At 41.0% G+C, this 16,295-nt stretch overlaps 1 protein-coding gene across 1 annotated transcript; it reads left to right on the top strand.

The window, feature by feature from the left end:
• The first annotated feature begins 1,388 nt into the window (after positions 1 to 1,388).
• On the top strand, positions 1,389 to 15,788 carry Lgals3 (galectin 3). The gene is made up of 6 exons (XM_027929465.2): positions 1,389 to 1,476; positions 7,438 to 7,459; positions 8,431 to 8,820; positions 10,243 to 10,331; positions 12,558 to 12,723; positions 15,495 to 15,788. The coding sequence occupies exons 2-6, from the start codon at positions 7,442 to 7,444 to the stop codon at positions 15,648 to 15,650; spliced, it is 819 nt and encodes a 272-aa protein (XP_027785266.2). The 5' UTR covers positions 1,389 to 1,476; positions 7,438 to 7,441; the 3' UTR covers positions 15,651 to 15,788.
• Positions 15,789 to 16,295: the final 507 nt, after the last annotated feature.

Raw genomic sequence — 16,295 nt, 5'->3', positions numbered from 1 at the left:
CAATAGTTGTGTATTCATATATGAACATAGGAACATTATGTCTGGTTCATACTACTGTGTTTCCCATTCCCATCCCTCTGTCTTCTCCCCACTCTCCCCACTTAAACCCTTCCCCACTTCTCCCTCCTGCTCTGCCAATTGTGAATGAGCATCTGCATATCAGAGAACATTTGGCCTTTGTCTTTTTTGGGATTGGCTTATTTCACTTAGCATGATAGTCTCCCGTTCCATCCATTTATCAGCAAATGCCATGATTTAATTCTTCTTTATGGCTGAGTGATATTTTATTGTGTATATATAACACATTTTTCTTTATCCATTTATCTGTTGAAGGGCACCCAGGTTGGTTCCATAGCTTAGCTACTGTGAATTGAGCTGCCAAAGGCTTATTTCTTAGATCCTGGCATTCTTTCATCTTAACCTGTTATTTGTGATCATGGCCATATTTAATGCTCTGTGCCTAAGTTTTCTCATCTTTAAAATGGGAATAAAAATAACACTCCCTTCCATACGGGTATATAAAGCACTAAGCATAGTACAAGGCACATTAAATACTTGAAGAATATTAGCTATTATTATTATTATCTAAACAAAAAAAAATCTATCTTGGACATCCTTAACCATCTTACTCAGTTTTTATCCAGCTAAATATCAGCTTTCTTGCAAACAACCTTTCACACAGCATAGCTTTGTCCTATTCCTTCCCTTACCAAAGCTACTTTTTACTTAATTGTTCCCTGCTTTGCAGGACTCTCCCCTAGTCTTCGAGAAAACAGACTTCCTAGGAAGGAAGTAATTGATTTGTTCATTCATTCATTCGACAAACATTTACTGAGAACCTGCTTTGTACCACATCCTGAGCAGATGCTGAGGGTGCATCAGGAAGCGAACACCAAACCATTTAGGAATGTCAGTCAAAGGTGTCCACGCACAGTACAGTTCAGAATGGAAAGGAATGCAAAGCCGGAAACATAGGAGTTCTCATCCATATTTTAGACAGGGACACACCCTCGCACCTCAGGAAACAAGTCACCTTGCCCTTCTGGGGTAGGCTTCGGGTAAAGGAAATGGAAACGGGATGAGATTGCCTGCGCCTGGACGGAAAATAAGTCAATAGGGTTACAACGAGCAAGCAGAACCTCCCAAAGCAGCACGCACTAAGAGCAGCTTCGCGGAGTTAAGGGATGTTCCTCTTAGGAATCGGGTGATAAGGAGAGAGGTAGGGTCCCCGCGGCCTCTCTCCTCTCCGTGTCAAGACCGCGCCCCTGGAGCGGCGGCTCTGTTTGTCCTGTGGGCGCAGGGCTGGTCCTCCCATCCCCTGGGAGAGGCCGGGGTGCGCCGGGGCACTGCCCCGCCCCGGGAGGGCGGGCCAGGCGGGCCAGGGGTATTTGAAGGCAGAGCCACCGCCCCGCCGCCAGCGCCCGCACCACCTCGCCAGGAGCCACCCGGAGAGAGCAAGAGAGACGCAAGACAAGGGTGAGCTGCGTGGGCGCGGGAGACCGCACCTGCCGACAGGGCAGAGGCTCCGGACTCACGGGGCTTGGCTGCTGGTGACCCGCGAGCGTGGAGAGCCGGGCAGCCCGCGCTATGCCAGCCCGGAGCCGAGCGTGGGCATAGTTCTGGGCACCGATCCATAACTGTTGATTCTTCCGGGGTCTGAGACCGGGGGAAAGTTAGCAACTCCCTACTGGACTCGCATACACCTAGCCCTGGGGCAGTGAGGACGTCAGGCACTGGGCACTCTCTGCGCTGCCGCACAGTGGAAGCTACGGTCCCACCCTCTGCCAGCCGTGCTTTGCGTGTAGAGTAAGCCCTAACCCACAATGAGCCGCCTGCCAGTCCGCTAGGTCCCAGCGCGGGGGAGTGGTGGGTGCGATGGGTCATCAAACTGAACGGCTCCTTCTAGCTTGGTGTTATGAACAAGCTCTCCCTTCCCAGTGCATGAGGTACCTTCCTGGGGGCTCTGTAGGTCTTGTGGGACCCCTGACTTGGCTGACCAGGCCACTTTGGGGGCATCTGCTGAGCTTTCATCTGCAGGAGATATTGCTGTGGATGCAAATGAGTTCTTCCAGCAGTGGCAAGGCCTGCAGCCTCTCTTTGAAATCTGACCCCACAGAAAATGATGCTGCCCCAAAGCCCAAGTCGATCTGTGCCTGACTTAGCAAAGACTGAAACCTTTAAGTGTTTGTTAAATCAAGTGACTCATCCCTGTTCAGACTGGCTAATATGGGCAATAATCATCTCAAAAGGGTGCTAAGGATGTGTTGGGTGTAGCAAGATATTGGGTTCCTGGGTGCAAAAGTCTAGCTGGGGGCTTGTAAAATGAGTGTGAGGATTTATTCTGAATTATTATTTGCTCATCTGAAAACTTAAACTGCTTGCATTCTGAGGAGTAGGTACTTAATGCCAGGGAGTAAGGGAGACATGAATTAAGGCCTGTGAGTTATGTGTCAGCCCAGTCCTTAAGGACATGGATACCTATTGCAGACACTGTGGAATATTTGTAAAGTGACTCCTTGGAGTTGGGTTGCTAGACAATGAGAATACCTGGACCTCAGTCTGTTTCCAGAATCCTGGAAAGGAATGGAAGTTAGGTTGAGTTAACTCTAACAAAAATGATAATGATAAAATTAAACACATAGGTGGGCCCAGAGCATGAAAAAAACTTTCACCAACTAACAATTTTGTAACTTGCTTGCCTCAATTTCATAAACTTTTCATGTTAGGAAACTATGTGTTTCCGTGAAAATTAAAATTTAATAATAATGATTTACTTTTCTGCCATTAAGTCTCCTTTCTAGATACTGATTTTGAGTCCTTTTAAAGTAGAATCTTTCATTCCAAGGATGGTCATGCATTCTCCTTGATCTTAGGGGAATTGGAGCTATTTCCTAAATTTATAATTTGGAAGGTTACATTTGAAATGAGCACTTATCCATATTCTGGGGAGAAGTTTGATGATGGGCCTTTGAATATTTGGAGCTTAGAAAAATCTAAGTTACACACAAAGCTGAACCTAGAACCTTCATTGCTTGGAATCTTCATTAGCCAGACTTGAAATCGTCACTGCAAGAGAAACCTATATTCATAAAGTATAACTTGAGAATCTAATGTTGACCTTACCTACCAATTGACTTGTAAGTACTTATGTACCTGAAACTACCAGTAACTCATCCACAACCTTGCTTTTCTTTCCTGTGATTGTTTAAGACACAGGCTCTTGGTGCCAGAACTGGTTCTTCTCATTAAATTGAGTGGCTAACTGAGGAGGATAATGCATGCTGTATGCTTCAAGTTTGCTGGTGACTAAGGGTCATGTGTTTGCCATTGACTGCTCTCCAGCTTTTCCAAAGGGGAAAAAAAATCAGTAACTGAGAAGCACAAAGTAACTTTACCTTCCTTAGTGCTCAGGAACTATGACGAGAAAGAAACCTTAGGAAAGGGCAGGTCTTCTTTCTCCTAACTCAGCATCTCAGAGTTACCCACTCAGTCTCAGCAAGGGCAGGAGGTAGACAGCCTCATGTGGGTTCTAGGAGAGTTGGGAATGCCTGGGAGCTCTGAGGAAATACCTCCAAAGTCTACTTCATTACAGCTTGTTTAAAGACAGGAGCCTTAATTTTTAAATTTTTTTGTTGGGTGTGTAATGGGCATTGAACTCAGAGGCACTCAACCACTGAGCCACATTCCCAGCCCTATTTTGTATTTTACTTAGAGACAAGGTCTCACTGAGTGCCACCAAAGCGGCAGACAGGAACCTTATGAGGAGAAATTTTAAGTGTTCCTGGGAACCCAGACAACTGCATTGATTGCTAGGTGGGCCTAGAAGAGTAATGTGCAGTGACTAACTACTCTTTATTAAAGGGAAGAGCTACCAATTAACAGCTAATTAAAACGGTCTGTTTTCTGACTCATGTTTAAATTTCTTATTCCAAAATTATACTGAGCTTCTTACTGTTGGTATTTTCAAATGTGGAGATCCAGGTAGTATTTCTGTAATTGTTCATCTTTGATAAAGTTCCCTCTGCTCCCCTGCACCTCAAAATTCTCTGAGACTAGAAGAATCAGGATGGAGTTCACATATCTATACTTCTGCAGAGTAGGAAGATTTTTTTAAAAAACATTTGATCGTATGCATCTCTCTTTATATAAACTACTCACCTTTAAAAAAAAAAAAGAAATTTTCTAGACAAGGAAAATACTTGTAATAAGAGATCCTTTTTTTCCCCCTCCCTAAGTTCTGATGTTACTAATCTTGACTTCAGAAGAACACCAGTTATAATCATTTTCACATAGGAGATCTGAATGGTTGGGAGTTGGCATAACTAGTTTTGGGAAAAGTACAACTTATTGGCTAAAGTGTGGATATAATTAGCACAGTGACTATGCAAAATGGCATCCTTTTATTAAATATTACTGTGTGCTGAATTAGTCATCCAGTTAGTTTTCTGACAAAAACACAATCTTGTTTTCAGTTCAATTAGAATTTCAGCATGCTCTGTAGTTCTGGATGAATAGACCAGAGAATTAATTTCTTGGTGAAGTCATTAATACTTTCAAACAGCTATAAAGTTTCAAGGTGCAAGGTTTTGAATTAGTGTAGAATGAGCCTAAATTAGGAGTCAGGAGACTTGGGCCCTGGTTCCTGACCTGTCAATGACAGGTTGACTCTGTGGACCTATTTCCTTGCTTTACAGTGGGAATATTAATTTCTTCCTGTAATTCTCATGAGCTTAACAGAATCAAATAGATAAGGTATGTGGAAAATGCTTTGCATTCTGAGAAGCCCCACACAAATGCAGTGTCATTATTCTAATGTGTCAGAGGAATGTGTCACAACACAGTCCAAACTGTCATCCAAGGCATATGTGAAACACAGTGAAAATACAGTGAACTCTGTTGTGTTCCTCAAATTGCATTTGGTCAGATTGGAAAATAAACTAAACAGATTTGAGCAGGTTTTGGGTGGAATAAATGCTAAGTATGGAAATGGCCCCTTTGAGTTTCTGGCCTTCATCAGTCTTTACAGTCATCTTAATTTGATCAGTTATATTAATAAGGCACCTATGAGGCACATGATACCAATAGAAACTTTAATTTGTGCAACTGAAACTCCCTGGTTGGTTTTTATTGATGTGAGTATGTACATTTACATAGGGATTCGCATGCTGACAGTCTAGATTGGTGGTTCTCAGCTAGGCATGGCTTTGCCCAAAGGGATATTTGGCAAGGTCTGAAGGCACTTTGGGTTATTACAAGTTGTAGGGTGGTGTGCTACTGACATCTTATGGATTGAAGCCAGAAATGTGGCTAAATAGCCTAAATGCACAGGATCACACTGTGCCACAAAATGTCTACCTGAAGTGACAGTAATATGAGATTGAACATAAGTTCCTGTGCAGTGGGGACATTTCAAAGAAACCAAATGCTTATAAAAATTATTGCTGAGTCTTTGGTACATTGTTCATGGGTGGAAAAGGGTGTGCGATCAAAGGATGCTAAGCTCTCTGCCCACCTTGAAGTTCAAGATTGTTTTCTACCAGTGTCCAAAATGAGAGAGGCTTTATTTTCTTAAGTAATTTGCTTTCTTTTTCTTTTCTGTAACCACTCTTCCCTCAAGTTCCTCCAGTGGTGGCAGCACAGTTTCCTATACAGTATTGTGACAGTCTTGTGGGGGAAAGGCACACAAGCATAGGAGCTTCCCACTTTTGCTCTAGAAGTTTAAGTTCAATAGGAAATACAAGGTGGGGAAGGAATAGTAAGCTCTAGGAGTCACTGTGATTTTCCTGTCAAACTGCTGGTAGTTTTCCACCATGGGAGATGGGCATGGTCATAACCTGATTCTAAATAAGTTGGAGAATAACCAGGGTAAAAGAGATGGGAAAAAAATTAGTAAAAGGTAATGTCTGAGAGTGATATAAATAACAGTAGTATAAATACATCTTGTGTATGTAAATGAAGTACATATTAAGTCCTAGGAGGAGCTATGCCTTTTTTTTTTTTGCAGAGAATTTTAATATTACGCATTTTTAGGACCTATCATGTAGTTGTCATTTACTGAATCCCTTTTGGGACCATGTCATTTCTTTAAAATGAGTAATTAACACAAGTAAACAAATAAAGAAGAGATTCTAGTTGTTTACAAGTCTGGGTAATTTTGACTATGACACAGTTTATCCTGAGCTTAGAAAGAAGTCACCCAGGATGCAGGAGTTCTGGGCTACCCTTCAACTGCCCTGCAGAATGGAAGCAGCTATAGCAGGAGCAGGTGTGAAGCACCTTGTGCTTTTGGAGACTTGGTTCAGGGGAAGGAGCAGGAGGGAGCAGTAAATTTTCTCCAGCCCTGTGGCAGCTTTGAGCATGACAAACCTTGTTTGACAGTTCCCACTCCAAAATGTTTTTCTTTTTCTTTTTTTTTTTTTTTAGAGAGAGAGAATTTTTAAATATTTATTTATTTATTTTTAGTTTTTCGGCAGACACAACATTTTTGTTTGTATGTGGTGCTGAGGATCAAACCCGGGCCGCACGCATGCCAGGCGAGTGTGCTACCGCTTGAGCCACATCCCCAGCCCCCAAAATGTTTTTCTCCACATTGTTTTGTTGAGTTTCTTCACCTTGGTTTGTTATAGTGCCCAAGATTTTATTTGGAATACACGTACCTTGGAAAAAAGAAAAGAAAAAAGCACTTCCAAATAAATGTCACTATCCTTCAAGGCTTAGTTCAAATACTACGTTCCCTTCCCTGCTCCGAAGTTAGCTTCCCAGGTTTGCATTCCCACAGCATATGGCCTGACAGCATGGATCACTTATTCTCTTGTATTTGCCTACGTCTGCCTGCCCAGCTGGACTGTGGGCCCTTTGCCATACAGATCCTGGCCTGTTCATCTGAACATCCAGATAGGAGCCTGCACAGTGCCTGACCTGGAGCAGGCATCAATGTGCTCCAGTGATGGAATAAATAATCAAGCAGCAGGTAGAGCTGTTTTTCAGATCTCACTAGGGTATGGGGCTGTCAGAGGGAAGAAAAGGGGACTTAAGTCATACCAACAACTGAGCCCTTTGTGAGGGGTAGTGGAGAGAGGGCACGAAGGAGAGTGATGGAGGCTCAGGACAAACCATGACTATTTTAATTATTTACCTAGAAAAAAGGCAGAACATTTTCTTCCTGCTCCTTCTCCCTCGTGCATTGTATGTCCTCTTACTCTCAGATTTCAGAACACAAGCTAATGTGATCCAAGTTTGAATTTGAATAAATAGGGTTTAGTAATGTAGCTGGAAAGCATCCCCACCCATTACTGTTTTTATGGTTTGGCACTGTTGACTTAGGCAATATACCTATAGATTGAGTAGAACTGCCCATGAAGTATTCAGGAAGTTAAATCTTAGGGAAATTAGTGAGTCCAGTGATAATAACACACTCTCTCTCTCTTTTCTCCTCAGGAAAATGGCAGACAGTTTTTCGGTAAGTGCTTCATGTCAGTTTTCTTAGCTTCATACACATTCACATAGGTGTAGGGTTTCATTTTTACCACCAGACTTTCCCTTCTCACTGTCCGACTACACTGTTTCCACTGACGGCCTGTTAGCTGAAGTCTTGTTTTTTCAGCAGCAGTTTGGGGGAAGAAAGCCAGGCAGAAGCCTGTGAGTCTGCAACAGTCACTCACCCTGCTGGAAGCACCAGGAAGTGCAGCCCAATCTGAGCATCCTCATGTTTGAGATTGGTTTCTCATGTTGATTCAAAAGCTTGTGCTCCAGAGACTGACACAAGAGAATCAAAAGTTTGAGGCCATCCTGGCAACTTAACAAAATCCTGTCTCAATCAATCAATGAGTAAATAAATAAAGGGTGGTGGTGCAGAGGATGTAGCTCAGTGGTGAAATACTATACTTGCGGGGGATGTGGCTCAGGCGGTAGTGTGCTTACCTGGCATGCGTGCAGCCCGGGTTTGATCCTCAGCACCACATACAAACAAAGATGTTGTGTCCGCCGAGAACTAAAAAATAAATATTAAAAAATTCTCTCTCTCTCTCTTTAAAATGAAAAAAAAAAAAAAAAAAGAAATACTATACTTGCCTTTTGTGCCCCAGGCTCTGGGTTTGATCCCCAGTACTGCAGTAAATAAGTACATACATACATACATAAAATAAAGAAAAAAGCATGTGTTTGTAGATCAAGGAGAGCTACCTCCTGACTTCAGCAAATTACAAAAAACTGAGATGATGGGTGGCTAGAAAAAGTGAAGAAACATATAGAATCCCAACGTCTAATTTTAGTCTTTGGAACTCAAAACTATTAATAGGTGGGGAAAATTTATTGATAATTTTGTACCTTTCCCATATTTCTCTACTTCTTAGATCACATGCTTGTTTTTCTGAAAAATCTTGTTTTCATGAATATTTTGTATCTTGTAATTGTTTATGTCTTTCTTTTCAGCTTAATGATGCCTTATCTGGGTCTGGAAACCCAAACCCTCAAGGATGGCCTGGTGCATGGGGGAACCAGCCTGGGGCTGGAGCAGGGGGCTACCCAGGAGCCTCTTATCCTGGGGCCTATCCCGGGCAGGCACCTCCAGGGCCCTACCCTGGACAGGCACCACCTGGAGCCTACCCAGGGCAGACACCTCCGGGGCCCTATCCTGGACAGGCACCTCCTGGTACCTACCCTGGCCCAACTGCACCTGGACCTTATCCTGGACCTCAGGCACCTGGAGCCTACCCAGGGCAACCAGGTGGGCCTGGGGCCTACCCACCTCCAGGACAGCCAAGTGCTCCTGGAGCCTACCCTGCTGCTGCTGGCCCCTATGGCACCCCTGCTGGACCACTGGTAAGATGGAGTAACTCTGTCATGGAATTGATGTGCAGAGGGCTCAGGGAAACTATATACCTTCAGCTTACAGCCACATTCTGAAAACCAGCTACTGGTGTGTGTTGATTTGGTAGAAAAAAACAAGTGTTCATATTGCATTTATTTTGTACTGTTAGTATAAAGTGAAGGTAAAACTCCTTTTTAAGGCATTATAAAGCTGCTTTTAATATAAATCAAGTTAGGATTGTAGTAATGAGAGAAAGAATGCCATGCCATTGGTATGCATCTATATTATTTAACCCCAAAACCACCCCATACCATACTGTTATTACCCTCATTTTATGCATGACGAAATGGGGCAAAGGAAAAGTTATATAATTTGCCCAGGGTCACTGAAGGAACATGTAGGGGAACCAAGGTAATCTGTTTTTGAAAAACCTCTTAAAGATAATTCTGATATAAGGTTTGAATTTTCATGCAGATTAAAATACATTTTAACAAGTGAGTTCCAAATGAATACATAACTCAAGGAATCCAGGTACACTCAGTCATGGATATTTCCCTTGCAAATTGATAGTTTAGTTGAAAGAGAAGATCTAAATGAAGAAAGAGCTATCCAACAGTGTTGGATGTGACTTTGGAGAAGATGGCTCAAGGCAGCGCCGTCTTCTTCTGGAACAGTTTGGAGGAAAGCTCAGAGAAGATGTGGGGACAGTGGGTAGTACCGGGCAGTGCCTGGCACAGGGTCAGTCAAGAGCAGGCAGGAGGAGACTTGAAGGCTGTGGAGACAGGCATATATGAGAGACTGCAGAGAAGAGCTTCTAGGACCTATTAAGTCTTAGGAGTCAGGACTCTGGCTTTCAAGGCTGGACAACTAGAACATCAGCAAAGCTTTAGCCCCAACTGGGAACTCAGGAAGAGAAACTGATGGATGGGAGAAGGCAGGGGAGACACTTTCCGTTCACACTTGCTGGACTTGAGGCTCTAGTAGCAATGCCAGGTAGGAGGAAATGCAGAGCTAGTGAAGATCAGGCTAGAGGTGAAAGCTTCATGTGGTAGTTGAACCCAGGGGAAAATGTTATAAAGGGAGAGAAGAGGCCACAGATTGAGTTTCAGGGATATTCATGGCATCTTGAACATGGATGGAGAATACACATCTGTGGAATGAACTGTATAAGTGTTCATCCCACAGACAGAACTTAAGCTTTTCCAGAAATTAGTCTGTGTGAATGAGGTGTGGATTGAAATAGCCCTCGGAGTGTTCTAAGAGGGAAGCTTATTTCTCTAGCCCCGGGGCAAGGCAGCCTGAAAGTCAGAACAGATGGCCTAAACTGGGGCTGTATTGTTCACAAATACTAATTGTGACTGAACTTTAGCTATATTTTTTTTCTTTCCCCAAGAAAAATGACTGTTGACACACATATACTTGTTCTTTCCCAGACTGTGCCTTATGAGCTGCCCCTGCCAGGAGGAGTCATGCCTCGCATGCTGATAACAATTATGGGTACTGTGAAGCCCAATGCAAACAGGTAAAGAGGCAACTTGACCTATCTGTTGATTCATTTTTGAATATAGAATGATATATTCTAAATTTTAATGATATTTCCAAAATTATATGTTCAGGATCTTGGCTATACTGTCATATGGGATTATCTCATATTCAATATATGTTCCCAAATAATTTTTTTTAAGTGTCAGGGTCATTCACTGTAAACGGTAACACACCCTAATCTGTGTTTTGGTATTCATTGTATCATTTAATTTTCACAGTTGAAGGCAGGACAAGGAACAATGCTACCTCTTTTACAAATAAAACCAATGCTCATGTCCTATAGATAAGTGGCAAGCCTGGGAACCTCAGTCTTCTGAGTAAACACTGTTAAAAGGTTTGAAAAGATTCTATCCATTGACAACTTCACCAAAATAAAACAACCTTTGTCATTGGAACTGGTTTGGCTAGGATGTAGGCTGAGGTAGGCTAGGATGGAGTAAGGTTTTATTGAGCTAATTTAGGAAAATTCATGCTGATTTATGGTTGCCATGGCTGCCTGGCCCTGGCTGTCACCACTGGTGCTGGTTAAACTTACATACAGTATGAAGAGGCTGAAAAGGTCCTAAAGCCATCCCCTAAACCTGTCCCTGAAGTGCCATTAAAGCTCCTCCAGCCATTGGTGAGCTGCGTCTCTGAGTCTTATAGGCAGTACACAAAAGGTATGCATTCAAATCATGTCACAGGCTTCTTCAAGAATATTATTTATTTATCCATAAATAACCTGAGTTATCTGTCAATTTATTGCTGGGGAATCAATGAAAGCCACATCCTGTCACCAGATGAGCACATGTTCTAATTGGATAATTTTACATTCACATAGCCCCCTGGTTTTTCCTCCAGCCAGCCTCCTCTGGTTCTGCATGGAAGTATCTACCCTAAGCCAATCTTTCTTTTTACACACCTAGACAGCATCTCTAAGGTCAACCTTTCCTCACACAAAGAAACTTGTTTGGCAGTAAATTACTGTATGCCTATGTCCTTATACATGTTGCTTCCCAAGGTAACAGAGTCTAGCACACCTTCCTGTGCATGTGGTACCCATGATTTGTTGGTATCTGTTTTCCTCCTCCAGTAACCCCAGACACAGAGAACCACACAGTATCCTTGCCTCAGTTCGTCATTGCAATGGGAAGTTTAGTTGCAGTAATACTAGAGATGTATACTGAGACCATGGTTGATCAAAACTGATTCTGATTAAAATGGTTAATGGCAGTAAATGAAAAAAAAATTTGCAGCTTGGTCCTGCAAATTCTGTGAGGAACTACATGAAAAAAAAGTGCTTGACAGAGTTGACAGTATCTTCCTTTTCACTGAAAACAGAGCCATTGAATATTTAGTCAAATACAAATTCTATTGCCATTTTCCCTTGTGAGTTTAATATTGTAAATTGTGGTTGAATGTGACTGGCTGAGGGATTCAAAATTCCCAGAGAATCCATCAATCTAGAGCACAAACCTTATTTAAAAACACCAGCTGATTCCTGATGCTCTATGGAAAAACCTTGAAAAACTCAGGAGTAGGCTTGATCTTTTAATAAAGAAACTTGTATTTGCATTACCATCTAAGAAGAAAAAGAGTCAAAAAGTTCAACTAGCACTTTCATTAGTTCCACCTTTCATCACGGAGATTGCAACGTTGTTTTTTTGTCATAGCTTTACAATTTAGCAACTATAGTGTATCATTCTTGCTGTTTTAGAGGAAGTAGGTTTCTGACTAACCACAAGGAAGCCAAGTATTTTAGCTGACTTGCCTTTAACAAATATTAGAAGCAACCTGGCAGGGCAGGTAAGAGAGAACCAATACTATCTGTTCAGGCATAGTGTTTTCAAAGTGGTTCTAAACCTGTATAAGGAAACCCTGAAGGGTTTTCATGAATGAGTCTGTAAGGAGGGGATTACAGCTGAATGGGAATATGGGACCAAGGACACTAAGGTAATATGCGCGCGCGCGCGCGCGCACACACACACACACACACACACACACACACACATGCCTTGCTGACTTTAAGATTTTGACAGTAAATAAATTTGGGGATTAGTGTACTTCCTAGTTTGAACCCATTCTCTGGCTTGTTTGCTTCTATTCAGAAAAATTTCCTATGTATTATGAAATAATTGGCTTTTTAGAAACTTACATGCTCTTCACTTGATAAAAAAATGCAATTTTGATCATTTTAATAACTCTGGTCTTTGGTTTAAAACAGAATTGCTTTAGACTTCAAGAGAGGGAATGATGTTGCCTTCCACTTTAACCCACGTTTCAATGAAAACAACAGGAAAGTCATTGTATGCAATACAAAGCTGGATAACACATGGGGAAAGGAGGAAAGACAGTCGGTTTTCCCATTTGAAAGTGGTAAACCATTCAAAGTAAGTGGTTGCTACTATTATATATTAATAATATGTATTTCTCATGGGGAGTCACTCTAAAACCACAGCACATTGAAATGAATTTTTACCAGCTGTCCTGAGGCACCAAACCAGCCTGTCTCCTCCCTACCTTTAGACTTTGCAGGCTAAGAAAATGGCTGAGAGTGAGACATTCCCTAATTCTTTGCAGGCATTTCACCATCATCACAGTTGCCACCCACCCTCACTGCAAGCTAAAGATTTTCTAGAAATTAATAAAAAATGGCAGAAAGTCTTTATGTCAGTTATTTCCCTAAAACAATATGGTTGGCATAAAATCAAAAGGAAATGTTCACCATGCGCGGTGGCACATGCCTGTAATCCCAGTGGCTCGGGAGGCTGAGGCAGAAGGATAAAGAGTTCAAAGCCAGTCTCAGCAACTTGGTGAGACCCTGTCTCTAATAAAATATAAAACAAAAGGGCTGGGGATGTAGTTCAGTGGTTGAGCACCCCTGGGTACCTCAGCTTCTCTCAACCTGCAGTACCAAAAGGAAAAACAAAAACAAAAACCAAAAAAAAAAAAAAAAAAGAAGAAATGAAATGTTCTTTTTTAATTCTAAAAATCAATATGCTTAGCTGGGTATGGTGATGCATGCCTGTAATCCCAGTGGCTCAGGAGGCTGAGGCAGGAGGATCACAAGTTCAAAGCCAGCCTCAGCAATTAGCAAGGCCATGAACAACTTATTGAGACCCTGTTTCAAAATAAAAAAAGGAATGAGGATGTGGCTCAGTGGTTAAATACTCGGAATCAATCCCCAGTACCAAATAAAATAAATATCAATATACATGTTTTATGAAAATAAAAATTTGTAGATGTTTAACTTTAAAAGTCTCCTATCCTCACAGAGGATTAAATTTGGTATCATTCCAGTATTTTATGTAGTGCTAGGGATCGAACCCAGTGCCTCATGTGTGCTCTACCATTGAGCTACAACCCTAGCCCAATACAACACATTTTCAATATTTATTTATGCAGTGCTTGGGATTGAGCCCAGGGATGTGGTACCACTGGGCTACATCCCCAGCCCTATATTCTGAGACAGGGACAAGCTAAGTTGCCCAGTCTGGACTTCAACTTTTTTCCATTTTTTAATAAGTGCATTATGGTTGTATTGTGTACCGATGGGGTTTGTTGTTACATATTTGTACATGCACACAATACACACTACAAAAATATAATTTGGACAATCACTCCCTTAGAACTTCTCCTCCATCCCCAACACCCACACCTTGTTCCCTTTCTTCTACTCATCTCCCTTTGATTTTTATGAGATTCACACTGTTTTTCCTTTTTTTTTTTCCTCTCCAGCTTCTGCATGAGAGAAAAATTACAACACTTAACCTTCTGAGTTTATTTCTCTTAACACAGTGGTCTCTAGTTCTATCCATTTTCCTGCAATTTTTCATAATTTCATATTTCTTTATTGGCTTTGAACTTTTGATCCTCCTGTCTCAGCCTCCTGGTTGCTGGGATTACAGGTGTGTGCCACCATGCTTGTTTCACATTTTTAAGTAACTGCTTCAACATATATTTATAAAGTCTGAAGCACTGAGTTAGGATTGTAGTCAATAAAAATGGCTAGACTGTAAGCTCAAGGTCAGGGACAAGGATCACAGTCTACATGTGGTAGACAGCTTTCCATTTCACAATATTATTACTTACTAGTATTTCATTGTTTAAATATGTGAGAATTTTACCAGTACCCTACTGATGAATATCTGGACTATGGAAATATGCTAAAGAATAAACCTGAAAATATTTAACCAAAATACTGTAATAACTACCCTTACATACACATCTTTCTTTCCTAGAATAACTTTATTCAAAGAATATACATGTTTAAAATTTGGATAAGGCATTGCCAAATTACTGATTACAAAAGGATGTGAGATTGCATATCTATCATTTGAGTTTCCCCTAACCCTGCCAAACTGGTTAAGGGATTCGTACTATAGTGTTTACTTTTTATTTATTTTATTTTCTTTTGCTACCAAGGATTACACTTGGGGACACTCGACTACTGAGCCACATCCCCAGCCCTATTTTGTATTTTATTTGGAGACAGGGTCTCACCAAGTTAGTATCTTGCTTTTGCTGAGGCTGACTTTGAACTCTCTATCCTCCTGTCTCAGCCTCCTGAGCCACTGAGATTATAAGCATGCATCCCTGTGCCTGGCTGTCTTTCTTTTTAAGTGCTACAAAACCTTAAAAAGTTTAATGTAGGCAAATTATGAATCTTGTCGTTTATGGTTTCATTTAGGTTCTTCTAACAATTTTGTTGCTTTGTCTTTTTTGTTTAAATAATCTGGAACTTATTTTTATTGTAAAGTTACTTTCTCTGGATCTTTTCTATTTTTTTAAATACATTTTTTTTTAGTTATAGATGGACACAATATCTATTTTTTTATTTTTATGTGGTGTTGAGGATCAAACCCAGTACCTCACATGTGCAAGTCAAACACTCTACCACTGAGCCACAACCCCAGCAACTCTGGATCTTCTTAATTGGGTCTACAAATGATAAAGATGACATGTTGAACATCCTGAGTTCAGGCTATACTTGTTTGAAATTAATGGGTATTTCTATTATTCCTCTTATTTCAAATTGACAAAAACTATCTCTCTCTCTCATGCACATGTTTTGAAATATGCACACATCATGGAATGGCTAAACTGCACTAATTAACATAAGTATGACCTCACATGACAATTTGTGTGTGTGCCTTTTCAGATACAAGTCCTGGTTGAGCTTGACCACTTCAAGGTTGCAGTCAATGACGCTCACTTGCTACAGTACAATCATCGGATGAAAAATCTCAGGGAAATCAGCAAACTGGGAATTTCTGGTGACATAAACCTCACCAGTGCTTCACATGCTATGATATAATCTGGAAGGGGCAGATACTTTAAAAATAAAATTGAGTCTAAATTTTACACATTTAAAGGTTTCATATGAAAAAATTTTACCTTTATTCACCAATAGCTTTCTTGTAAGCATCCATTTAATAAATATTCTTACGCTAAATTACCTGTCTTACATGTCATTTAATTGGAGTTTATTAAAGATAATGTACAATGGAAAAATACATAGCAATATTAATACTGTCTTAGGGGCTCCTGAGTTTTCTATATTTGCTAATGTACTTAAGAGAAAGAAACGAGGTAAATATGAGGCACTTGAGGTTGCTGTGTTAACCCCACATATTGCCTTATAGTGGCCTTATTTTTTTAACAAGTAGAAGGAATATACTCAAAAATAACAATAGAAAGTAAAAACGAATCTAACAAAGTTGCTTATTATAAAGTATTATGTAGTATGCATAATTGAGTATACTATACTTTTATACAATTGGCAGTGCAGGTTTGTTTACACTAGCATCACCACAAACAAGTAATAGGGTGTGCTCCATTTCAAGGGCTAAGTCACTAGGCAATCCAAATTATTCATCTTCATCATGATCTTCTGGGCCACAAGATCTCAGACTATCACTGACCAAAATGTCATTATGTTGCACATGACTACATTTTCTTT

Source organism: Marmota flaviventris, chromosome 2 (genome assembly GCF_047511675.1).
Source record: "Marmota flaviventris isolate mMarFla1 chromosome 2, mMarFla1.hap1, whole genome shotgun sequence".
In the NCBI taxonomy this organism is placed as follows: Eukaryota; Metazoa; Chordata; class Mammalia; order Rodentia; family Sciuridae; genus Marmota; species Marmota flaviventris.
This window is presented reverse-complemented; position numbering and strand designations above follow the sequence as displayed.